Raw genomic sequence first — 26,682 nt, forward strand, 5'->3', positions numbered from 1 at the left:
TGAGAGGCAAGGAAGTCCTCCTCTTCCTGTTTCTGTTCTGCCTCAAGTGCCCTGTCCATTATTCCATGCAGCGTATGCTCCAACAGGTGGACAAGAGGTACAGTGTCACTGATGCATGCACTGTCACTGCTCACTATCCTAGTGGCCTCCTCAAATGTTGTCTGGACAGTGCATGCATCCCTGATCATGCCCCACTTGCGTGGTGAGAAAAAAACGAGCTCCCCTGACCCTGTCCTGGTGCCGTAGTTGCACAGGTACTCATTGATGGCCCTCTGCTGCGTGTGCAGCTGCTGCAGCATGGTTAACGTTGAGTTCCACCTGGTGGGCATGTCACATATAAGGCGGTTCTTGGGCAGGTTTAACTCCTTTTGGAGCTCAGCCAGCCGAACACAGGCATTAAATGGTCAGCAGAAATGCACGCAGACTTTCCTGGCCTGCTTCAGGACATCCTGTAAGCCCAGGTACCTGCCCAAGAACCACTGCACATCCAGGTTAAGGACGTGAGCCACACAGGGAACATGGGTCAGTTGTCCCTGTCGGAGGGCAGAGAGGAGGTTGGTGCCATTGTCACAAACCACCATTCCTGGCTTAAGCTGGCGTGGTGTCAACCACCTCTCGGCCTGCCCCTGCAGAGCTGACAAAATATCTGCCCCAGTGTGGCTCCTGTCCCCCAAACAAACCAGCGCAAGCACGGCATGGCATCGTTTTGCCTGCGTATTTGCGTAGCCCCTTGAACGCCTACGGAGCACCGCTGGTTCTGAGGACAGAACACTGGAAGAGGCCATGGAGGAAGAAGAAGAGGAGGGGGTGGAGAAGAGAGGTGTGTCACAACCAGTAGTAGCATTTTGGAGGCGTGGTGGCGGAACAACCTCCAACACTACTGCACCTTGTCCTGCATCCTTCCCAGCTACCAGAAGAGTGACCCAATGGGCCATGAAAGACAGGTAACGTCCCTGTCCATGCCTGCTGGACCATGAGTCAGCGGTAATATGCACCTTACCGCTGACTGCCCTGTCCAGCAAGGCAAGGACATTGCCTTCCACATGCCGATAGAGAGCCGAAATCGCCTTCCGTGAGAAAAAGTGGCGTTTGGGGACCTGCCACTCATGGAAGGTGGCTGAGCCTACCAACTGAAAAGGCAGCAGTTGAAGTACTAGCAATTTAGCCAAGCTAGCATTCAACCGCTGGGCATGTGGATGGCTGGGAGTGAACTTCTTTCGACGGTCCAGCAGCTGGGGCAGGGAAATTTGCCTGCTATAATCGGACGTGGGTGTACTGCTAGCAGAGTGCCCACAAGCACTTGGCTGTGACACACCTAATTCTACACCTTCATTCCTCTCAGAGCAGGTTTCAGAGAGGACTGAAGGTCTAGTGGGGTTGGAGATCCCAGCTGATGAGGAGCAAGGAGAGGTCCACTTTGTTCTTTGGTGTGGGTCTTTGAGGTACGCTTGCCAATGAGCTGCATGGCAGGTCAACATATGTCTGGTCAAGCATGTGGTGCCCAAGCGGCTGATGTTTTGGCCACGCGAGATACGCTTGAGACACATGTTGCAACTAGCAGAGGTGCGATCTGATGCACTCGTCTCAAAAAAGGCCCACACCAAAGAACTTTTAGAATAACGCGCAGAGGCAGCGTCCTGCACAGGCGGAGCTCTGCGGTGTGATTCAGTCGGTGTGCTGCCCCTAAGCTGGCCCCTGGAGGGCATCCTGCCTTGTTGGACATGTGCCTCCTCCTGCTCCTCCTTCCTAACAGGCACCCACGTGGAGTCAGTGCCCTCATCATCCCCTCCCTCTTCATCGCTGAAGCAAACCTGGCAGTATGCTGCAGCTTGTGGAACATGACTGCCAGATTGCTGTCCTTCTTGAGCATCCCCTCTCTCTGCGCTAACGCTACTGCCTTCCTCTAGCTGAGTATCATCATCAGAGCCTACAAAACACTGGGCATCCTCCTGGAGCATGTACCCAACACTGTGCTCAAAGAGTTCAGGAGACTCCTCAGGAGGACGTGGTGGGTCTAGGGAAGGAGTCACTGATGATGACATTGAGAGGAGGGAAGACGATGCGTTGGCAGCTGCTTTGCTAGTACCCTGAGCCTGGGTGAGAGAGGATGAGGAGGATGAAGAGGGCTTGGTCATCCACTCTACCAAGTCTTTGGCATGATGCGGCTCAACACGTCCAGCTGCCGAAAAGAAGGACAAGTGTGTCCCATGGCCACATGCTGATGATGATGATGCACCGTGTCCACGACCAGCACTGTTGTCTCTAGACACAGAGCCTGCTTGCCCTCTTTTATTGGCTCGTGCCTGTCTGCCTCTCCTTGTTGGCCTTCCAAACATGGTAATGGCCTGAAGGGAGATGGGAAAACCAGTAATTGGGTAGTGTATATTGTGCTGGAGGCACACACAACACCCACTAACTCCTGCAGATGGCAGATGGCTCAATTAGAGAAGAGCTATATAGGTGAATAATGGTGTATACTGCGGTCAGGGCACGCAGACAACACCCACAATCTCCTACAACTGACTGAAAGCTCTATTACAGAAGAGCAATATAGCTAGCTATATAGGTGGATATAATGGTGTATACTGCGGTCAGGGCACACAGACAACACCCACAAACTCCAGCAGATTGCTAAAAGCTCAATTACAGAAGAGCAAGAATGCTAAATCGGCCGATAACAAACGGTGTATACTGTGTTGAAGGTACTTAGAGAACACCCACTAACTCCTACAGACGCCAACACACTACACAAGGCCGCCGCGCTGGCGGCCTTATATAGTGTGGGGCGTGTACTACATAGCCAGAGCTATGATTGGCCACAGGCATCCTGCCTGTGGCCAATCATGCCTCTCCTCGCTGCCGACGCTGTGATTGGCCAAGCATTGCGGGTCACAGTGCATGCTTGGCCAATTATGAGCCAGCAATGCACTGCGATGGCGCAGTGCATTGTGGGCCATGAGCGCCACACGAATGTGGCGCGAACAGCCCATAACGTTCGGTATTCGCCGAACGTGCGAACAGCCGATGTTCGAGTCGAACGTATGTTCAACTTGAACATCAAGCTCATCCCTAATCAGCAGTGAGCATTCTGGTGTTTGTTAGGTAATCCAAGAGGAAGCCACCTCTGACCTCACCTGCTCAACTGAGCTTCCTGAAAGGAATACATGTGGAGGTGGTGAACTACAAGACCCAGCGAGCCAAATCACTGCCTGAACACACAAAACATGGAAGGAGAGAGTGCCAACACCTGCTAACGAAGGTATATACAGTCATTTATACTGCCAGTGACCTTTGCCAGTAATACACAGTCATTTATACTGCACCTTTTTATCCCAGCACCAAGGGAACCCACACTCCTCAGGAGATTTACTGTCTCTATGGGGGGGGGGTCTTCTGATAAGGGAGAGGCTGAACCCGAACAAGATGGATGGTGAAAAAATAAATAAATAAATACAAAATAAATAAATAAACTTTAAAAGGTGTCCGGAGCGAGGACGAAAATAGAACACTGGTGTGGGCAGACAGCCGCCCATTATGGGATAGGAAAAAGGTGGTCCTGGAGGGGTCAGAGGGGGCAGAGCTGACCCATAGTAGGTTGACATGGGGAGGTCCAGGAAATCACATTATGGGAAGATTAGAAAAGTAGAAAAAAAGAAAAGCAGAAATGAATGAAGTATACATAGCTCCCAACTGTCCCTGATTTGGAGGGAGTGTCCCTCTGTCCCCCTCATTTGTCCCTCATTTTGGTCTAATCTGTATAATGGTATATAAAATGTATTATTTAAAAAGGTGTTTCCCAGAGCTAAACCTTTCATCCAAATTCTGAATTGCTGCATTTGTAAATTCCAAAAGCCAATATAAAGGAATAGTAGTGGTAAAAAAAAAGCACTTGTGGGTTTAACTAATCATTTTTTTGTATAATTCTCCTTTAAGGGGGTGTGTCCTATGGCCACATACTTTTGCTGATACAATATCTAAAAGAAAAGTTGGGACTTTATATGAAGCACAGCTAAGAATGTAAAAATAGAAACCACATGATTAAGGATGCCAAAAAGCATATACATTAAATAAAAATAAAAAAAACAATAATAAATAAAATAATAAAATTCAAAAATCTTTAATAATTTGTTATACATGATAATAACACAATTGATAACCAATCTATAAGTAAAAGAATATTGATACTTGATAGTACAATTATACTAGTTTATACTATTTCAAGAACAGCATGATTAGGTTAATAACATAATTCAAAACCAGTCTATAAATAGTAAAAACCTGGTAGCACGGTAAAGCGATTATGCCGATTCATCAACACAACCATAGCAATAATAATCAATTGATAAACATTAGCAAAAGTTGATATCACTTATTGCGGCATCTCAAGATTACGTGATTAATAGATGTAGCATAAGGCTAGGGCTCTACGCGTTTCGTGGGGGAGTCCCATTCATCAGGAGCAGTCGCATTATCTGTAATAATAAAATAATATAAAGGGTTAACAGGGTGAACAATCACTGGACACCGAGGAAAACAAAAGCAAAAGTACAAGTGTATACATATCGTATAACACTCTTACCAGAGAATACAGGCCAGTAATAAGATAATAGTATTAGAGGTTGCGGACGCCATGGGGAAGTCACACCTCCCACGGGAGCTGAGGCAACATAAACACGGCCACATTAAGGCCCGGGGATGCAGCATGTGGAGCGATAGTGACGTTGTGATTCACAGTTTGTAATAAGATAAGAGAATAAATGATGCTGTATGTGTACTAGTACCATAAGATGTACTGTTAGAAATAATAAAAAGTAAAAAAATCAATAAAAATGAAATGTAAAAGTGTGATTGTGTTAAGTGAAAAAAAAGGGCCGTTCTTGGGCAGAACCTGCCCAAGCCAAGTGAGGGCTATAGTGTGACAGCCCAAACGAATGTGAGGAGAAATAAAAAATGAATGAAAAAATAAGAATGTATATTTACCTTAGATCTCGAAAGGAGATCATGGGAGCCGGTGTGTGTGTGTATCTCAAAATCAAAGTGAGGTGTGTGCTCCACCAGCATGCAGTCCCAATGGCCAAGGATAACCGCAGTATGCCGCCAACGCCACGCTGCGTTATGAAACAGAGGGAAAGAAGGCGGAGCCACCACCCGGGCGCACAGTGTCACTCAACAGTTGGCGCTCAAAGTCCTCCCTCATGTCAAAACCTGATAGACAAACAAGCACAACAGCACGCGGCGCCATGACCATGCCGCACGTGGACGCCCGGCATCATGTGACGCAACGCACTCGGTGCACGGGCGTGGCGTTGATGTGTGGGTGGCACCGCCCACCACCTCAACCAAAGGGGGAGGCAGAGGGAGGGGCCATACCAAACATCGCAGCTCCCGAGGATGCAGAACCCAGGAGTCCACAAAACAAAACACAAAACTAATAGCAAAAAATCCAAAATGTCCAGCAAAAGTCTCCCTGCAATAGTGAAACCTCAATATAGTTAATACAATTAATAGACTGTATGCTACCTTAGCTAATGTGCTTCCATCCCTGAATCATGTCATCAAAAAAGGGGGGAAAGCGGGATTTGGGACTTTGTGTGAGGCAATGAATGGATACGTTCATCTGCCTCCATCCCTAATGTATATACAATATCTAAAAGAAAAGTTGGGACTTTATATGAAGCACAGCTAAGAATGTAAAAATATAAACCACATGAATAAGTTGGGAAGTTGGGAAGTTGCTCCTTCACTTTCTTTTGCTAACCAAAGCCCTCCCCTTCCTGTAAAAATATAACTTATTCTCCTCCCCCCTCAAAGCCTGCCCCCTACAACTACTGATCTATCCTGTGCCCTTAACTAGGTCCTAACAAGCCCCTTTTAACCCCTGTCATGCAGGCCCTACGTCTAGTGCATTCTTTCTTTTCACTCCGGGCCTTTCTAAAGGGAAGGGAAAGGTCACACGTCACTCACCTGGACAAGCGTCTTGTGTCTGATTGGTGGATCTCTCACTTATGTTATTCTTTGCTGAACATCTGATGTTCCAGGAATGGGGCGGTGACACAGGAGGCACAGTGACACGGACTGTCCGCTCTGAGCTGGTGACATTATATACCTCCAATCCTCCACTCACAGTCAGGTAGATGGAGGGGTCAGTCCCGTTCTCCACCCAGCAGGAGATCTCAGCGCTGTCATTCTGGAGACACCTCACATCCAGGACTGGATCTGATAATGGAACTAAGAGACACAGAGATGGGGAGATCTGTAACATTGTACTATAATGAAATATGATTTCCCCTGTAATACTCCGTCCACCCCAATCCATTACAGTCATAAAAAGTCACAGAATTCCTGAAATATCTTTGCTGCAGAAACTTTTATTGCAAGATACTAAAGGGGCCAATTGTGTAATCGGGATACCTAGGCTTTGATTGGTCTCTAAAGGAGTAGACCAGCAGCCAATAAAAATCTACTCCTTCCTGGGGGGCGTGGCCAGCCATGGAGCAAGATGGCTGCTTAACCACCCAGCTCTGCTCAGCTCCCTGACAAACAGCTGCTCCCAGGACTTACCTGCAGCAGCTCCTTCTCCCTGATGCACCAGAGGGGAGCCCTCATCCTCAGAGACTGGATGATATGTCCAAGAGGAAATACCTCAGCCTCCACAAGCTGCGCCACCTCACTGACTATTTCCCACAGCCAGCCATGCAATCATCCAAAGATGGCGCTGGTGAAGCGCCTTGTGATCCCTCATAGGACACAGGCGTCATGCAGGGACCTGCAGACAACTCAGAGCCCATGAAAAATCTCACATCAGAGCCAACCTCTCCCCAGCAATCACCTTCAGATAGAGGTGAGCGGGCTGCACTGTCCCCAGCACTTTCCCCTGATAAGGAACCTCTGATTACAAAGCAGCACTGGGATGTCCAGACATGCACAAACCCTGAGGAAATCCCTTAGACTGCCTAGCAGCCCTCCCTGCCAGTGACCAGTCAGCATCTGAGCACACACTAAAACTCATTCTGCTTTCTTTGCAAAGAGACTTTCATAATGAACTGCGCTCCTCTATATCTACCTTAGAAAAAGAAATGCCCGAGTAGAGGAATGCACGACCGACCTGGAAAAAGTGGTGACAGAACATAGCTCAGTTTATAAAAAAATGGCGGATGCCTATGACCATCACACTGAAGAAATCCGATTCCTCCAAGTGATAGTGGCTGATTTAGAGGATCGCTCCACAAGGAATAACATTACATTTAAAAGCATACCAGAAACTGTTAAACCTCATCAGCTATTCCTCCTGCTCTTCGCTTCCCCACATGTTAACAGACAGCCAGGGGTGCAGGGAGAGATGCCGGGTCTTGGACCCCCTCCACAGCAGCAGAACGACAGGGCCCAGTCACAAGTGTGACTGCAGCGATGCTTATAGTTTCTACCACTGGCTCCCTGTCCCCACCAAGGAACTTGATAGGAGAGTATAGTATACTTGTAGTTTGTTTGTCTTTACCTTGATCAATATTGTTTTTGGCAATACTGTAAAAATATATCTTCATAATAAAATTCTCCTTTGTTGGTGTCCTCATTTCCTATCATGGTGACCACACAGGAAGTGAAAGGAAATCCTCCCAATATGGAGCAAGACAGCAATAAAAAAACTGCCAGAAGTTCTAACTCTACTTATCTCTGTTATAATAGTTTATAAAAAGTCTTAGCTGGAATTGGGCTTCATCTACAAATGTCCTGGTAGATTTATTGGGGGAAAAATAGAAGGTCTCACAATTATAAATTGTGAGATTATGAAGCAGCTCATTCTGGTGTCCTCCTCACATTATGTACTTGTATGACCTCTTCTACTGAATGTTGGGTCTCTGTTTAGGTTTTTTATCTCTGTCCCTCAGAATAAAAATTATATTTTGTATTAGGACTTGTTCTGTGGTGTGGTCAGTGGTGAAGGGTTGGTTGCCAGTGTCCAGGGTTGCCTCCTAGGTAGGGGTGACACAAGTCCAAAACCACCCAAGCTATCTTGCCTGAAAGCTATCAAAGCTGACAACAAATCATAGGTGTTGGAGGCATTGCCCACCCCGCAACTGCATGTATGCAATGGGCATGCTGTGGGGCGGGGGATACCTCCACTGCCCATTATTGGCTGTCAGCCAATATCAGTGTCCCTGATTTGGAGGGAGTGTCCCTCTGTCCCCCTCATGTGTCCCTCATTTTGGTGTGATCTATATAATTGTATATAAAATGTATTATTTAAAAAAGTGTTTCCCAGAGATAAACCTTTCACCCAAATTCTAAATTGCTGCATTTGTAAATTCTAAAAGCCAATATAAAGGAAAAGTAGTGGTAAAAAAAAAACACTTGTGGGTTTAACTAATAATTTTTTTTGTAGAATTCTACTTTAAGGGGCTGTGGCAGGGGGGTGTGTCCTATGGCCACATACTTTTGCTAATAGGTGTACCTCATTCCCATCTCAAAAAGTTAGGAGGTATTAGTATATATGTACTGTCTATATTTATAAATAGCAATCAATGTATTGGGCCATTTTCCCTGGAACTATGACTCAAATCCACGACTATGGTATTAAATATGTCTTGTTACTGCTATACTAAAAAACTAAAAAAAAAACACCTTTTCCCTTAATGATCACACTACACCAATTGGAGTAAATTGACCATAGCAGCCTTTTTATTAACAAATATAAATAACATTAATTACATAACAAACCAGACCAGACTATTTAACCACCTCAGTACAGTGCAGTTACACCCCCTTCCTGACCAGACCAATTTTCAGCTTTCAGCGCTCTCACACTTTGAATGACAATTACTCAGTCATCCAACACAGTATCCATATGAAACTTGCGTCCTTTTTTCCACACAAATAGAGCTTTCTTTTAGTGGTATTTAATCACTAGTGGGTTTTTTATTTTTTGTGCTATAAATAAAATAAAACATACATTTTGTGAAAAAAATGCCTTTTTCTTCGTTTCTGTCATAAATTTTTGCTAATTAGTAATTTTTCTTCATACATTTTGGCCAAAATTTATACTGCTACATATCTTTGGTAAAAATAACCCACATTAGTATATATTATTTGGTCTTTGTGAAAGTTATAGAGTCTACAATCTATGGTGCCAATCACTAAAAATTCATCACTTCTGATCAGGCCTTCAGTACATCAGGTGTATCTCATTTCTTGAGACTCTAACTAGTCAGGAAAGTACAAATACCCCCCAAATGACCCCTTTTTACAAAGTAGACATCCCAAGGTATTAAGTAAGTAGCATGGTGAGTTTTTTTAAGTTGTCATTTTTTCCCACAATTCTTTGCAAAATGAAGATTTTTTTTTTTTTTTTACTAAATTGTCATATTATCAGGTTATTTCTCACACACAGCAAATGTATACAACAAATTACCCCCCAAAATACATTCTGCTACTCTTCCCGAGTACGGCGATACCACATGTGTGAGACTTTTACACAGCCTGGCCACATACAGAGCACCAATATTGATGTAGTACCTTCAGACGTTCTACGAGCAAAAATGACGCATCTCATTTCTCAACCACCTATTACACTTTTGAAGGCCCTGGAGTACCAGGACAATGGAATTTCCCATAAAATCACCCCATTTTGGAAAGCTAACACCCCAACGTATAATCTGTGAGGCATAATGAGTCTTTTGAATGGTTAATTTTTTTCCAGAAGTTTTTGGAATATGTGGAAAAAAATTAAAACGCATTTTTTTTACACAAAATTGTTAATTTATAAGATATTTCTAACACATAGCATGTATATAGCAAAAATTACACCCCAAAATACATTCTGCTACTCCTCCAGAGTATGGCGATATCACATGTGTAGGACTTTTACACAGCCTGGCCACATAGAGAGGCCGAACATTGAAGTAGTACGTTCAGGCGTTCTAGGAGCATAAATGACACATCTTATTTCATTCCTACCCATCACACTTTTGAAGGTCCTGGACCACCAGGACAGTGAAATTACCCACAAAATGACCCCATTTTGGAAAGCAAACACCCCAACGTATATTCTATGAGACATGGGCTGCAAATAGGTACTCGGGTACTCTGATGGGCTGGAGATAGGTACTCGGGTACTCAGATGGACTGTGACAGGTACTCGGGTACTCAGATGGACTGGAACAGGTACTCGGGTACTCTGATTGCCTGGTGACAGGTACTCGGGTACTCTGATGGCCTGGTGACAGGTACTCGAGTACTCTGATGGCCTGGTGACAGGTACTCGGGTACTTTGATGGCCTGGTGACAGGTACTCGGGTACTCTGATGGCCTGGTGACAGGTACTCGGGTACTCTGATGGCCTGGTGACAGGTACTCGGGTACTCTGATGGCCTGGTGACAGGTACTCGGGTACTCTGATGGCCTGGTGACAGGTACTCGGGTACTCTGATGGCCTGGTGACAGGTACTCGGGTACTCTGATGGCCTGGTGACAAGTACTCAGGTACTCTGATGGCCTGGTGACAGGTACTCTGATGGTTTGGTGACTGGTATTTGGGTACTCTGAAGGGCGGTGACAGGTACTCAGATGAACTGTGACAGGTACTCGGGTACTCAGATGGGCTGTGACAGGTACTCGGTACTCTAATGGACTGTGACAGGTACTCGGTACTCTAATGGACTGTGACAGGTACTCGGGTACCCTGATGGGCCGTGACAGGTACTCGGGTACCCTGATGGGCCGTGACAGGTACTCGGGTACCCTGATGGGCCGTGACAGGTACTCGGGTACTCTGATGTGCCGTGACAAGTACTCGGGTACTCTGATGTTCCGTGACAGGTACTCGGGTACTCTGATGTGCCGTGACAGGTACTCGGGTACTCTGATGTGCTGTGACAGGTACTCGGGTACTCTGATGGGCCGTGACAGGTACTCGGGTACTCTGATGGGCTGGGACAGGTACTCGGGTACTCTGATGGGCCGGGACAGGTACTCGGGTACTCAGATGAACTGTGACAGGTACTCGGGTACTCAGATGGGCTGGGACAGGTACTCGGGTACTCAGATGGGCTGGGACAGGTACTCGGGTACTCTGATGGGCTGGGACATGTACTCGGGTACTCTGATGGGCTGGGACAGGTACTCAGGTACTCTGATGGGCTGGGACAGGTACTCTGATGGGCTGGGACAGGTACTCGGGTACTCTGATGGGCTGAGACAGGTACTCGGGTACTCTGATGGGCTGGGACAGGTACTCGGGTACTCTGATGGGCTGGGACAGGTACTCTGATGGGCTGGGACAGGTACTCGGGTACTCTGATGGGCTGAGACAGGTACTCGGGTACTCTGATGGGCTGGGACAGGTACTCGGGTACTCTGATGGGCTGGGACAGGTACTCAAATACTCTGATGGACTGTGACAGGTACTCTGATGGACTGTGATTGACAGGTACTATGAGGGGTGGTGACAGGTCCTCTTTATTGGGGGGGGGGAATCAGTATGTTTGGTGTACACTGTATGCGGTAACGAGATGTTACCGCAATCTCCTCCTCACACACGATCGGTGTGTGAGGAGGAGAACCCGGTAACATCCCGTTACCGCGGTTTGTTTACATTTTAGTGATCGGCTGTGAAAGGATCACAGCCGATCACGTGGGTAAACAGCCAGCCAATGGCTGTTTACCAGTGTCGGTGACGAGCAGTGTTCCCGGGGAACACGCCGCCACCGACGTGCACGCGCAGCGCGCTCGCGATCGCGCGCATGCGCCGTGCACGTAAGGGGTGTGACCATCTGTGATCGGCCGTGACTTCATCACGGCCGATCACGTGGTAAACAGCCATAACGAATGGCTGTTCACCCCCTTCGGTGGCGAGCGGTGTCTCCGTGACACGCCGCCACCGAAGAAACAGGGATGCGCGCGCACGATCGCGCGCATCCCTGTTTAAACGGGAGGCCGTCATATGACGGCCTCCCGCCACAATAGCTGCGCCGCCTGCCCGTCATTTGACGGCCGGCGGTCAGCAACTAGTTAAAGAGCAAAGGATGCAAGGTCCTAATAGGCATAAATAACCAGAACAGTACCTGCTAGTCACTTCACCGGCCTCCAGCCGCAAAAACCAACTCAGAGACAACTAGCAGGTACACATCCACCACCTGGGAGCCGTGCCTCAGACGGGTCCCTACACCATACCTTTTGGTGCCAAGATAACCTAAAAAGGACCTTACACCCCACCATCAACCCTTCTTACTTAGAAAGACCCCCAGAGTCCGTAATCGGTTCCAAACCACCTTATACAGGGCGGGAAGTTGGGAAGTTGCTCCTTCACTTTCTTTTGCTAACTGAAGCCCTCCCCTTCCTGTAAAAATATAACTTTTTCTCCTCCCCACTCAAAGCCTGCCCCCTACAACTACTGACCTATCCTGTGCCCTTAACTAGGTCCTAACAAGCCCCTTTTACCCCCTGTCATGCAGGCCCTACGTCTAGTGCATTCTTTCTTTTCACTCCGGGCCTTTCTAAAGGGAAGGGAAAGGTCACTCGTCACTCACCTGGACAAGCGTCTTGTGTCTGATTGATGGATCTCTCACTTATGTGGTTCTTTGCTGAACATCTGATATTCCAGGAATCGGGTGGTGACACAGGAGGCACAGTGACACGAACTGTCCGCTCTGAGCTGGTGACATTATATACCTCCAATCCTCCACTCACAGTCAGGTAGATGGAGGGGTCAGTCCCGATCTCCACCCAGCAGGAGATCTCAGCGCTGTCATTCTGGAGACACCTCACATCCAGGACTGGATCTGATACCGGAACTAAGAGACACAGAGATGGGGAGATCTGTAACATTGTACTATAATGAAATATGATTTCCCCTGTAATACCCGTCCATCCCAATCCATTACAGTCATAAAAAGTCACAGAATTCCTGAAATATCTTTGCTGCAGAACATTTTATTGCAAGATACTAAAGGGGCCAATTGTGTGATTGGGATTCCTAGGCTTTGATTGATCTCTACAGGAGAGGACCATCAGCCAATAAAAATCTACTCCTTCCTGGGGGGCGTGGCCAGCCATGAAGCAAGGTGGCTGCTTAACCACCCAGCTCTGCTCAGCCCCGGGACAAACAGCTGCTCCCAGGACTTACCAGCAGCAGCTCCCTCTCTCTGATGCACCGGAGGGGAGCCCTCATCCTCAGCGAACGGACGGTATGTCCAAGAGAAAATACCTCAGCCTCCACAAGCTGCGCCACCTCACCGAATATTTCCCACATGCTGGCCATGCAATCATCCAAAGATGGTGACGGTGTGGCGCCTTGTGATCCCTCATAGGACACAGGCATCATGCAGGGACCTGCAGACAACTCGGAGCCCATGGAAAATATCACATCAGAGCCTACCTCTCCCCAGCAATCACCTTCAGATAGGGGTGAGCAGGCTGCACTGTCCCCAGCACTTTCCCCTGCTAAGGAACCACTGCTTAAGAAGCAGCACTGGGATGTCCAGACACGCACAAACCCTGAGGAAATCCCTCAGACTGCCTAGCAGCCATCCCTGCCAGTGACCAGTCAGCGTCTGAGCACACACTAAAGCTCATTCTGCTTTCTTTGCAAAGAAACTTTCATAATGAACTGCGCTCCTCTATATCTACCTTAGAAAAAGAAATGATCGGGTAGAGGAATGCACGACCGATCTGTAAAAAGTGGTGACAGAACATACCCCAGTTTATAACAAAATGGCAGATGCCTATGACCATCACACTGAAGAAATCCGATTCCTCCAAGTGATAGTGGCTGATTTAGAGGATCGCTCCAGAGGAATAATATCAAATTTAAGGGCATACCAGAAACTGTTAAACCTCCAGAACTAATTATTTAACTACATCAGCTATTCCTCCTGCTCTTCGCTCCCTCCGCATGCTAAACAGACAGCCAAGGGTGCAGGGAGCACCCTTATAGTTCCTGCCACTGGTTCCCTGTCCCCACCACGGAACTTTATAGGAGAGTATAGTATACTTGTAGTTTGTTTGTCTTTACCTTGATCAATATTGGTTTTGGCAATACTGTAAAAATATATCTTCATAATAAAATTCTCCTTTGTTGGTGTCCTCCTTATTACCCATTGGGGAGATTTCCCCTCATTTTCTATCATGGTGACCACACAGGAAGTGAAAGGAAATCCTCCCAATATGGAGAAAGACAGCAATAAAAAACTGCCAGAAGTTCTAACTCTTCTTATCTCTGTTATAATAGTTTATAAAAAATACCTCAGCCTCCACAAGCTGCGCCACCTCACCGAATATTTCCCACATGCTGGCCATGCAATCATCCAAAGATGGTGACGGTGTGGCGCCTTGTGATCCCTCATAGGACACAGGCATCATGCAGGGACCTGCAGACAACTCGGAGCCCATGGAAAATATCACATCAGAGCCTACCTCTCCCCAGCAATCACCTTCAGATAGGGGTGAGCGGGCTGCACTGTCCCCAGCACTTTCCCCTGCTAAGGAACCACTGCTTAAGAAGCAGCACTGGGATGTCCAGACATGCACAAACCCTGAGGAAATCCCTCAGACTGCCTAGCAGCCCTCCCTGCCAGTGACCAGTCAGCGTCTGAGCACACACTAAAGCTCATTCTGCTTTCTTTGCAAAGAGACTTTCATAATGAACTGCGCTCCTCTATATCTACCTTAGAAAAAGAAATGATCGGGTAGAGGAATGCACGACCGATCTGTAAAAAGTGGTGACAGAACATATATTAATCTTTCTTTTGTTACATTGTTGCGAGACTGTTCTCTTGAATGTTAATTTTGAACAATACACAATCCTTAAAAGAGCTAATCACACTGACCTCTGGAGACGGACTGTCTGGTCACCTAGGCTGCCTTAAGTGCTGGCTTAATTAACATGTTAATTGTGTAATTGTTTTTTAAGTTGTTGCTATAGGGGAGGGGGGAGTATCCATGAGCAGCCCTACCTCGTTATCTACCCCTTGTGTAAAATGTGTATAAAAGGCACTGGATTCTGTCCAATAAAGGCATCCAAGATTCTACAAGCTATTTTCGGCTAGACTTGTATACAGTGCAGCTATGATAATATATATCTCTGATAGTCAGATTGGAGGAAGCAGGATGTACTGACGGAAGCACTCAATCGGAGTGTGAGATTGGATCCATCACAAGTCCTATATGGTGTTTGTCATGTGTATGTTTTGTGTGCCAGGGGCTGTCTTTTCTAGGTACTTGCATGACGGGTGTGTGATTGCTGATTGTCCTCTGGGTCTATGTTTCTGTGTTTTTCTTTCTTTTCAACCCCTACCTGTCTGATGTGGATCCTGAGCCATTCCTATGTACACTGGGGGTAAAGGAGCGTATTGGTCAGACCAGAGGGCCGTCATTTGGGTTTCTCCAGGGAAGAGGCCAGGGTGAGGTGGATTGTCATTCCGGGTATGCTATGGTCCATAGTTATCTGGAAATACAATGGTACGCTCACTTGGACAGGCCACCGGATGTGTTATTATTACATGTTGGGGGCAACGACCTTTGCCTTCGGACTTCAAGGGAGCCGATTAGGGACGTCAAGTGGGATTTCCTTCGACTCTGATTGGCCTTTCCTGATACAGTCATATCAGGAGGGCAACATGGCGGGGGGCCCTGTAAGTGGGCCGCATCAATAAAACAAGGATAAAGGTCAACAAGGCTGTGGCGAAGTTTGTGGTCAGGAACGGAGGGAGGATGGCCTGGCATCTGGAATTAGAGGGGGACAATGGCATTTATTTGAGGGGAGATGGGGTTCACCTGTCAGTGGTGGGAATAGATATGTGGTTCCTGGGGCTCCAGGAAGGTCTCCAGCGGGCTTTGCGGCTGTGGGGCGGGTCATCCATGTGTAAGGGATCACTGGTGGGCATCTGTGGCAGGGGTCTCTGGTTCCTGAAGGTCAGAATGGTGGTGGTAGATATATGTATATGGACATATACTATCTGGTGCGGTATGGGTTGAGACCTATCTCGGGATGGGTACTTTTCCCTAATTGGTAATTGGACTATCGGTCATCGAGCTGAAGGTTCAAGAAGGAGGTATGTTGTTTGAAATATTTTGTTATATATATATTAATAAAAGTTATTTTTGATACAGTTATGGTTCAGATTTAATAAAGGGGCCTTTGTTGGCCATTTAATCCAGAAGGTGTCATGTGTTAATTAGATTTAGTAGGTTAAAGTGGTTGTAAACCCTTACAAACCATTTTGACCTACAGGTAAGCCTAGATTAAGGCTTACCTGTAGGTCCAAGAAACATCTCCTAAACCTACACTGTTTAGGAGATATTTACTAAAAGACAGTGACAGCTGTCTACGGTGCATGCGGCGCAGTGGTGTGCAGGCGCACTATCGCCGTTAGCGGCATGCATAGTAGCACATTATGCTTTACCTTTGCAGGGAGAAAAAGAGGAAGTAAACCCATCAGGGTTTACTTCCTCTTTAAGTTATTATTTTAATGGGGTGGTTTTGGTATGGTTATTTAGCTGGGCACCGAACATCTCAGCACTACACCAGTCAAGTAACAAGTAATGAAAGAGTACAATGTGTTGTAATCAGAGCAATGCCCGGTTCTGTTCCTATCACACACCATTGGCGGTGTTATAATCTGGTCTGCTGGTGTGAATGAGCCGGTATTGTGTCAGTGTTAGGATGGATATATAAACTCCAGAGAGGTCTCTGTCTCTCACTCACCTGCACAGGAGATGTTGATGGATCTACTTAGATTATTGATCTGATTGGTGACATCACAGTGGAGGGTTCCGGAGATCGGAGGAAGAAGATTTACCCGGCGGTGTGAGGAGACAGATCTTCCATCTAAACTCCAGGAATAACGCGGATCTGATCCTTTCACCGAACATTCGGCCTCTGCGCTCCCATCCGGGAGACAGGAGGAGGTCACAATGATGTCAGAGAGGGGGACTGGGGGAACAGAATTCCAGGATATGATTGGTCAGAGTAATGACATGGAAAGTGAGACATATCACAATGGTCCTATAGCAGTGATGGCGAACCTTGGCACCCCAGATGTTTTGGAACTACATTTCCCATGATGCTCATCCACTCTGCAGTGTAATGGAGCATTATGGGAAATGTAGTTCCAAAACATCTGGGGTGCCAAGGTTCGCCATAACCGTCCTATAGGAATATGGAGGCTGCCAAGGTGAACCTCTCCTTCTTAAAGTACCAGTTACCTGGGTGTCATACTGGTCCTCTGACTACAAGAATCACTGACCTGAAATGAATATATTGTTTGTGAATTGCTTGTTCTGGATCTGAGACTCACAACCTACAGATACAGAAACCAGAGATAGCCAGGAATGTAGCATTTTCAGGAGCCCCCGTATTTATAACTTTTACAAAAATGTTATATTTTACAAATCCTAGAAAACCTTGAAAAATAGAGGACTAGCCCTCGACCATGCGCATGAACATCTCCAAATCCAAGATAAGGATATGCAATGGTCGTAGTTCCATTCTCCTGGTCCAGACTGCATGTGCTCCTAATATCTTTGACAGGAGTTATAAAGTTTACAATGTGTACACATTTGGGTAATGACTCAGCCTGTCTGTGTATTTAGAGGGGTGTATGCATTTTGTTACTTTTATTATGTTTCTAATCTTTAGAACTTGTTGCCAGTTTTCCCTGAGTAAGTCGGCTTTGCCCCAGCGAAACGCATTGGAGGCTACTGTATGGAATACCCCATTTTACCACCTGGGGATCTGCTCATCTGTAAGTGGCAATCAATGTAACTGCAGCTCCTTTATTCATTTATAGACATGTGCAATTTGTTTCATTCCAAATAATTTTTTTTCTACAAATGTTGACAAGGTAATTCATTCAGAAATATCCGAAATAACGAAAACCCATTTAATTTCTTTTTCCAAATATTTGTAAATTTGAATAAAAGTAAACTCAAAAATTCATAAATTCGAAAACCCAAAAATTTGAAAATCTGAAATAATAACTAATAATAACTTAACTATTAAATTATAGGTGTTGGAATTTCTTTTCAAATGTGGCTGTTAGTGAACGTAACGAATACAAAATTATCCAAAATAATGAATGCCGTATCTGAACAAAGGGAATGTAATGGATTGATAATAATAAATAATAATAATTAGAACTTTTTATTATTATTGTTATTATTTATAAATAATTTGTTCTGTTCCATTTATTTAGATACGGCTTTCGTTATTTCGGATCATTCATAACTTTAGATAAATTCGTATTCATTACGTTCACTAACAGCTAAATCTGAAAGGAAATTCCAACACCTATAATTTAATAGTTAGTTATTATTAGTTAGTTATTCTTTCAAATTTTTGGATTTTCTTTCTTATTTTCAGATTTTCCAATATATGAATTATCATATATTTACAAATATGTTTGTAGTGATAAAAATATGAAGTGTAATCTGTGGTGTGGTGCCTTGAAAGTGCCATTAGTTTGCATTTTGTTAGGAATTCATTATATTTCAGTGTCATACATGAAGGGATGGGGTGCCTGTAAAACGGTGAGAACAATAGAGACTGCTTTGTCTCCTTCCCATTTATTATTCTAGCGTAGACATGTGTATTCAGTTTAGTTCTGAATCAAAATTCGGACAAATTTTCATTATTCGGACATTCAGATGCATCGGAATTAGCGAATTACAATGCTAACTAACTCAACCGAATTCGGATGAAATTCTAATTGAATTCAAAAAAATTTGAATTTGAATAAAATTTTAATAAAAATTTAAAAAAAATATAAATCGATTTCTAAAAAAGAATACAGTAAAATAGAATAAAAAATAATAACACAATAGAATGAAAATAAAGGAATAGTAAAGAACAGAATAGAATTTAATAGAATGTAATAAAATACAATAGAAGAATATGACCTTCTTTAATTATAATTTCGAATAGTATAAATTCAAATTTGAGAATAGATTTGAAAATAAGTCAAAACAATGGAAACTAAAATAATATACATTATATTTTATTATAGTCTATTCTTTTCTATTATTTTATATTCTAATATTTTCTATTCAAATTTGATCCAAATTTTTATACTAAGTTAGAATTTCAGAAGATGGTTTTATATATAATTATATATATATTTTATATCTATAACCATCTTCCGAAATTCGAATTTCCTATAGAATGAATTAGAATAGAAAAGATTTGAATAGAAGAGAATAGACTAGAAAAACAATTGAACAGAATAGTATAAAATATTATTTTATTCTATTCCAATCACTGAGTCCAAGCCTTATTCTTCAAGGGGAAAGCCTAACCCCAACCCTAAGCCTAACCCAAACCCCAAGTTGTGTATTGTCCACTTGCCACGTAACCTGCCACGTGACCCAGTTGTGGATTGTCCACTTGACATATCACCTGCCACAAGTTGTGTATTGTTCATGTTGAAATAATTTTGAATCCGGTAGAAATATTTTCGAATGCGACCAATTTTTCGAATTCGGTAGAAAACAAAACAAAATTAATTCATTAACAAATTAAAACGAAACGAAACAAAACAAATTATTTCTTTTGCACATGTCTATTCTAGCGTGGTACTAAATGTAAACAACGGCATCAGGGAACCTGGGTGATGTCATAGACCATATAGAGCTCATGACCTCATTGTGTCAGTGATGTCATAGACCATGTAGGGGTGATGACCTCATCGTGTCAGTGATGTCATAGACCATGTAGGGGTGATGACCTCATTGTGTCAGTGATGTCAGACCATGTAGGGGTGATGACCTCATTGTGTCAGTGATGTCATAGACCATGTAGGGGTGATGACCTCATTGTGTCAGTGATGTCATAGACCATGTAGGGGTGATGACCTCATTGTGTCAGTGATGTCATAGACCATGTAGGGGTGATGACCTCATTGTGTCAGTGATGTCATAGACCATGTAGGGGTGATGACCTCATCGTGTCAGTGATGTCATAGACCATGTAGGGGTGATGACCTCATTGTGTCAGTGATGTCATAGACCATGTAGGGGTGATGACCTCATCGTGTCAGTGATGTCACTCGGAGTCCTCGGTGGATTGTTATACACAGAATGAAGCCGGCAGGGATCTGTCATTTACTGACATTAGTGATATCACCGCTAAATGCCGGGCGGAGGATTGGGGGGAGAAGTGGAGAAATCTGCCCACTTTGTTCTCCTGTCCTTCACTGAACATCCCATAGACTGGATTTGGGGGAGTCTCATGTTTGACCCGAACCTGAAGCTGATCCCTAATCATTCCAAAAGACTGGAATGGGAATGGAAATTCATACAAAAATGTAAAACTTTGGACTGTAGGGAGAGGAATTTTATGTGCCGCTATGATTGTAAATAATGTTATAATGTATTTTTATTATGGTCAGGACTAAAAATAAAACATGTAAGATCAATCTATAATTACTGTATATATTTCATATTCTCTATTCAGTCAGTAGGCGGAGCTCTGTGTTTATCTGCTTCTGGCCCCTCCCACCTGCTCTGTGCCCATCCCCCGATCTCTCCTCACCTGGACAGGTGACCCCGGCTCTGCTCTCCTCTGATTGGCTGACCCCATTCTCCACAGTACAGGTGATGTTCCAGGGCCCCGGGGACCCCACAATGGCTGTCATGTTATTGGCGGATGTGAAATATCTCTCCTGGGATCCTTCAATCACAGATAGATGGATATTCGGCTTAGTCCCCTCCTCCACCCTGCAGGAGATCTCAGCGCTGCCATTCCGGAGACATGAGACATGGAGGAGCGGAACCGATACTGGAACTGAGAGAGACAAGCATTTCCATTGATCAGGTCCAATATATACACAGCATGCCCCTCCCCCATCCTTACCTATAATCAGGTGTGCAGACATCTTCCTGGAGACTGGAGGAGATAGATTGTGTCTGTGTGCACCCCTCCCCCAACACTAAATCCCCCCACTAACATGACACCCATTTTCTTCAGTCATGTGACCCCCATACACAGCGCTGTACAATCTCATCTGGATGATCGGCTCTAAGAACATTGTACATGGCTACTGCTGTGTGAGAGATATTCTGTACATTGTAATACAAAGTGGATGATACAAAACAGGATGTGAGGAGTTCCAAAGGACCTCCGCCCAGTGGTTCTTGGTGGAGTCTTCTGGGATGAAGATGCCCCCCCATGCTGGGAATCCCCCAACATCTGTGCAGGGGGGAGGGGTGAAGATTTCCCCGCTCAGGTGAAGGAGGAGATCTTCACACCCCGTCTGTGTTTCCAGCTGGAGATCCACCATTGTCACCCATCAGCAGAATTCCCACCATCCAGATCATGGAGTCCTCATAGTGAGAGAGGAAAATGAGCACAGGGGGAGGGGCTGCCCACAGCGACCAATCAGAATTCTCAAGTCCTTTTTCCCTGAGATGTGAAAACCGATTGGCTGCTGTTGGCAGAAGCTCCACCCTGTTGAAGAATCAGCTCCATCCCAATAAACTGAACTTCCCTTCTACATGGACGGTGTATATAAAGACACGGAGCGGGGAGGACACTGCTAGGACTGGGGGTGGGGGTTGGATGGACTTACCTTCTACATGGACGGTGTATATAAAGACACGGAGCGGGGAGGACACTGCTAGGACTGGGGGTGGGGGTTGAGTGGACTTACCTTCTACATGGACGGTGTATATAAAGACACGGAGCGGGGAGGACACTGCTAGGACTGGGGGTGGGGGTTGGGTGGACTTACCTTCTACATGAACGGTGTATATAAAGACACGGAGTGGGAAGGACACTGCTAGGACTGGGGGTGGGGGTTGGGTGGACTTACCTTCTACATGGACGGTGTATATAAAGACACGGAGTGGGAAGGACACTGCTAGGACTGGGGGTGGGGGTTGGGTGGACTTACCTTCTACATGGACGGTGTATATAAAGACACGGAGCGGGGAGGACACTGCTAGGACTGGGGGTGGGGGTTGGGTGGACTTACCTTCTACATGAACGGTGTATATAAAGACACAGAGCGGGGAGGACACTGCTAGGACTGGGGGTGGGGGTTGGGTGGACTTACCTTCTACATGGACGGTGTATATAAAGACACGGAGCGGGGAGGACACTGCTAGGACTGGGGGTGGGGGTTGGATGGACTTACCTTCTACATGGACGGTGTATATAAAGACACAGAGCGGGGAGGACACTGGTAGGACTGGGGGTGGGGGTTGGGTGGACTTACTTTCTACATGGACGGTGTATATAAAGACACGGAGCAGTGAGGACACTGCTAGGACTGGGGGTGGGGGTTGGGTGGACTTACCTTCTACATGGACGGTGTATATAAAGACATGGAGCGGGGAGGACACTGCTAGCACTGGGGGTGGGGGTTAGGTGGACTTACCTTCTACATGGACGGTGTATATAAAGACACGGAGTGGGGAGGACACTGCTAGGACTGGGGGTGGGGGTTGGGTGGACTTACCTTCTACATGGACGGTGTATATAAAGACACAGAGCAGGGAGGACACTGCTAGGACTGGGGGTGGGGGTTGGGTGGACTTACCTTCTACATGGACGGTGTATATAAAGACACGGAGCGGGGAGGACACTGCTAGGACTGGGGGTGGGGGTTGGGTGGACTTACCTTCTACATGGATGAAGTAATCATCTCTCTGTATAAGGTGTCTTGTAGAGTTGTATATATACACCATGTATATCCCGTCATTCTCCGGAGTCACATTGGATATGATCAGACTTCCATTCTCTGATATTCTTGTATTGGGGAAATATCTGAGATCAGACGGATCACAATTCCTGTGTTGAGATATTTTCTTCCAGACTCTAGGAGATTTCTCATAGTACCAGTAAATCCAGTCACATCTCCCTCTATCTGTAGGGTTGAGGGTGAGATGACGTCTGATGGGGATGAGAAGGTCAGATCCCGGCCAGGTGAATATTTCCTGGACTTTTCCTGCACAGACAGAATACAGATCCCAGTCAGGTCACAGTGTACTCCCCTCCCCCCTCATATAACATATATCCCTCTATGAGGATCCCAGAAATATTCAGATTCCATCTATCAGAGTCCTCCGGGTCTTCCTGGGATTCCTCTGTTTTCTTCCCATCTCAGATCATTGAGGAATCTCCTCTGACACCCCTATACTCTCCATTATTCTACCAATAAATCATCAATGAATAGACAATCATTCCTCCCCCCATTTCCCCTGCTGGAGTAAATTGGAGCGTCCTTTATTTGGCCTTCCTCTGGATCCTCTGTAGGTATAGGATTGTGTAGATGGGATTGGAGGATTTCTTCTCTTTTATTGGTGGAACTGGATGGACTTTATGAAGAGATGATAAATAGAGAATGTATTACATATATAATGCAGTCAGGTAAGATAATCCCTGACCTTCCAGTAGATGATGGTGGGCGTCCATCCATACATGGACAAGGACAATGGACATGTGGAGGACAATAAATGTCTTCTCTGGATATTTTGGATTATTTGGTCTAAGGCTAGACATACATTTCCAATTTTCGGTTCTTCTTCCACAGATTGAAGGAAAGAAAATCGCTTGATTCCCCATCAGCACAGTCAGTGTTGATGGGAAGAATCCCTCTTGTGGAGTCATTGTGTTCTGAGAGTGGAAGGTTTCCACGCCATCAGAATACAATGATCACTGCTGGAGGCTATAGCCACCGGCAGTGATTGTACAAAAAAAAGAACACGACGGGCTGGTTGTTCTGAAGTCAGCCGATGGACCAACTTCAGTCCAATCAGTCTGCCCTTGGATGGCTTATATTTCAAACTGGCATGCAGACAATCCTGTATCCTATATGTGGGGTCCTGACCTCTCATACAATTATCATTATCATAAGAAGAGAAGACACAACAGTCACATCAGAAAATGGAAACCCAACAACCTTCTGAGATAAGAAAGAGGGGCGCCCCCTATCACAAGGTGTAGGAAGGGGCCCAGATAGCCAATCAGCTGCAAGTTTGAAGATGACTTGACAAGCTATTGCCAGACTTGCCGGACTTCACAAGTTTGTTGTACAATTGTAGGGAATCCACATTACAAGACCCGTGCTATAGACTTGTGGGGACTTGTGGGGCTCTTGCTATAGACTCACCACTTCTGTCGGACCCACTGATTGGCTCCTGCTGTGTCCAATAACATTGGGAGTGGCCTCCAGTGGCGCACACGCCCCCCAGACCAGGAAGAAGAAATCATGAACAGGTAAGTGTATGGGAAATAAAAGAGATATCAGAAAAACACTTTGTGGCTAGATAGTGGATATCTCAAATGTATCATTGTGAGGGGGTGCCATCATCCTTAATGAATATAGATTTAAAAAAAAAAGGAAAAATGGGGACATAAAGGCACCAGGTAAATTCAAAAGTATAAAGAGTAGTAGTTTTTTTGTATAAATTTATTTAAAATTTGAAAAGACATACATAATTAAATAGTTAAAAGTTTTGACACAGGAAATGTATCCACACATATAAGGATCTACCTCAGCATTCACATCACAGATCAAATAGTATAATTCAAAATATATACAGGAGATCTTATCACCCAGAGACATATAGATTGGCGTATATAACCGCTATGGTGAGGAGCTGATGGAGCATCCACAAAACTTGCCCGACACGTTTCGCGTTATTGGGGAAAACGCTTCTTCTGGGGCGCGAATAAAAACACTCTTAAAGATTAGAAAAGAAAACAAAATACATAAATGAATACAGTATACATTTCCAAACTATTACAAAACATAAGTTGCTGCATACATTTGATCGAAAATATATCAAAGGACAATATGCAAGAAATAGAAAACCAGAAGTGCTTGTCAGAAAGGGAACACGCAGGTATAGGGCCCATATGTGCCGGTCATATATGGGACACTGTGGGGGCATGCACACTATTATGAATATTTAATGTTCGTTAGAAAAAGGTAATGCATTTATATATATATGTATAAATTAGATGTCCTACCCCAAAACTTTCTGTAGATGGCGCTGATGGTACACGAAAAAGGGTTGTATTGTATATGTAATGTAGTAACTTGTTTCATGTAAATAATGCTGGAAATAGACATAACATCAGTATAGATAGAAGCATTCCACAGATGTATATATCAAGGTTAGAACTGTGGATTACCCGCCATATACACCTCCAATCTATGCGGTATGGAGACATCTCAGGGAGACGCTGATAATTGCGTCTCTCTAAGTAGGTGCATGTCCCGCCCACCGCCACATGGTCGGCGAACCGCCAATCAGTAAGATGCGTTGGGCCGGTGTTCTGCCTAATACAGTCCGCCCATCAAATGCTGTCCGCTCCGTACTGCGCATGCGCAGTACGGAGCAGCCGAAGCTTCGGAAAAACTCCGAAGTTGAACGGCGCCTGCGCCGTGAGTGGAGGAGGTAGCCCCACTATCCAAGCGGACATAGGGTTAAGAATTTTAGAGGGCCCCTCTTCGCTCGCCACGCTTCGGGCTCGGCCTCGCTCCGGGCTCGGCCTCGCTCCGCTCGGCTCTTTTTTATTCTAACTCTATGTCCACTTGGATAGTGGGGATAGAACCTGGACTCACGGCGCAGGCGCCGTTCGTCCTCGGCAATTTTCGGAATCTGTGTTCCTGTGTACTGCGCATGCGCAGTACGCAGGGGACAGCATCTGATGGGGGACACTATTTTACAAGACACCGGCCGAGATCCCCGGGCGTACGTCATCCCGCAGGACCGCCCATTCCCCCGCGCGCCTGCGCCATACACAGGTACGTATGGGGGCGGGATGCAGGGATAGACAGCGCCCGGGGGAGGAGTCAGGGACGTCGGGTCAAAAGATGTATATTTGGCCCGCGTAAAAAAGACTCCTGATGCGTCAAAACAGGACATTTCCTGTGGCGCTTACCGGCCGCACAGTGTCCGAAAGGCCGTCACAGCGCCATCTGCCACCAGACCCCCAAATGACAAGACTATAATGAACATTAGAGAGGAACATGATGTGATAATAAAAACCCATAAAACAGGGAAAAAGTCGTGATATAAATGTATAAATATATATAATCCCAATGGACAGAGAGGAACTAGGTGAGGTAATATTAGAGTTGAAAAATGATATAGAAAAAGAGGGTAGAGTGTGAACATATGATTTGTATATGGCTCTGTTGTTGCCGATAGAGCACTTATACATATATATCAAAGAAGTATACATTAAAGTTATTGTATATCATCAGTTTTGAAAGGGCAAATAAATATTTTTCTACACTATATGTATACAGTTCTAACCTTGATATATACATCTGTGGAATGCTTCTATCTATACTGATGTTATGTCTATTTCCAGCATTATTTACATGAAACAAGTTACTACAATACATATACAATACAACCCTTTTTCGTTTACCATCAGCGCCATCTACAGAAAGTTTTGGGGTAGGACATCTAATTTATACATATATATAAATGCATTACCTTTTTCTAACGAACATTAACCACTTATAGACCGGACCAATTTGCTGGTCAAAGACCAGACCACTTTTTGCGATTCGGCACTGCGTCGCTTTAACTGACAATTGCGTGGTCGTGCGACGTGGCTCCCAAACAAAATTGACGTCCTTTTTTTCCCACAAATAGAGCTTTCTTTTGGTGGTATTTGATCACCCCTGCGGTTTTTATTTTTTGCGCTATAAACAAAAATAGAGCGACAATTTT

At 45.3% G+C, this 26,682-nt stretch overlaps 1 protein-coding gene across 6 annotated transcripts in view; it reads right to left on the minus strand.

The window, feature by feature from the left end:
• Window positions 1–4,101: 4,101 nt before the first annotated feature.
• The window catches only part of LOC143981586 (uncharacterized), a 99,801-nt gene continuing 77,220 nt past the window's right edge, over window positions 4,102–26,682 (minus strand). For 3 of the 6 annotated variants that reach the window (XM_077479557.1, XM_077479555.1, XM_077479560.1), the window contains 7 exons: window positions 22,608–22,934; window positions 20,519–20,770; window positions 17,238–17,291; window positions 16,697–16,924; window positions 12,522–12,785; window positions 5,965–6,228; window positions 4,102–4,472 (listed from right to left, as the gene is read on the minus strand). In XM_077479557.1, coding sequence (XP_077335683.1) covers window positions 4,417–4,472; window positions 5,965–6,228; window positions 12,522–12,785; window positions 16,697–16,924; window positions 17,238–17,291; window positions 20,519–20,770; window positions 22,608–22,934 — 1,445 coding nt within the window. In that variant the 3' untranslated portion in view covers window positions 4,102–4,416. The remainder of the gene's footprint in view (window positions 4,473–5,964; window positions 6,229–12,521; window positions 12,786–16,696; window positions 16,925–17,237; window positions 17,292–20,518; window positions 20,771–22,607; window positions 22,935–26,682) is intronic. The other 3 variants (XM_077479556.1, XM_077479558.1, XM_077479559.1) reach the window with 3 other exon arrangements.

The sequence above is a fragment of the Lithobates pipiens genome, unplaced genomic scaffold (genome assembly GCF_037356315.1).
Source record: "Lithobates pipiens isolate NorthernLeopardFrog02 unplaced genomic scaffold, aLitPip1_a1.2 Scaffold_16, whole genome shotgun sequence".
Lineage (NCBI taxonomy): Eukaryota > Metazoa > Chordata > Amphibia > Anura > Ranidae > Lithobates > Lithobates pipiens.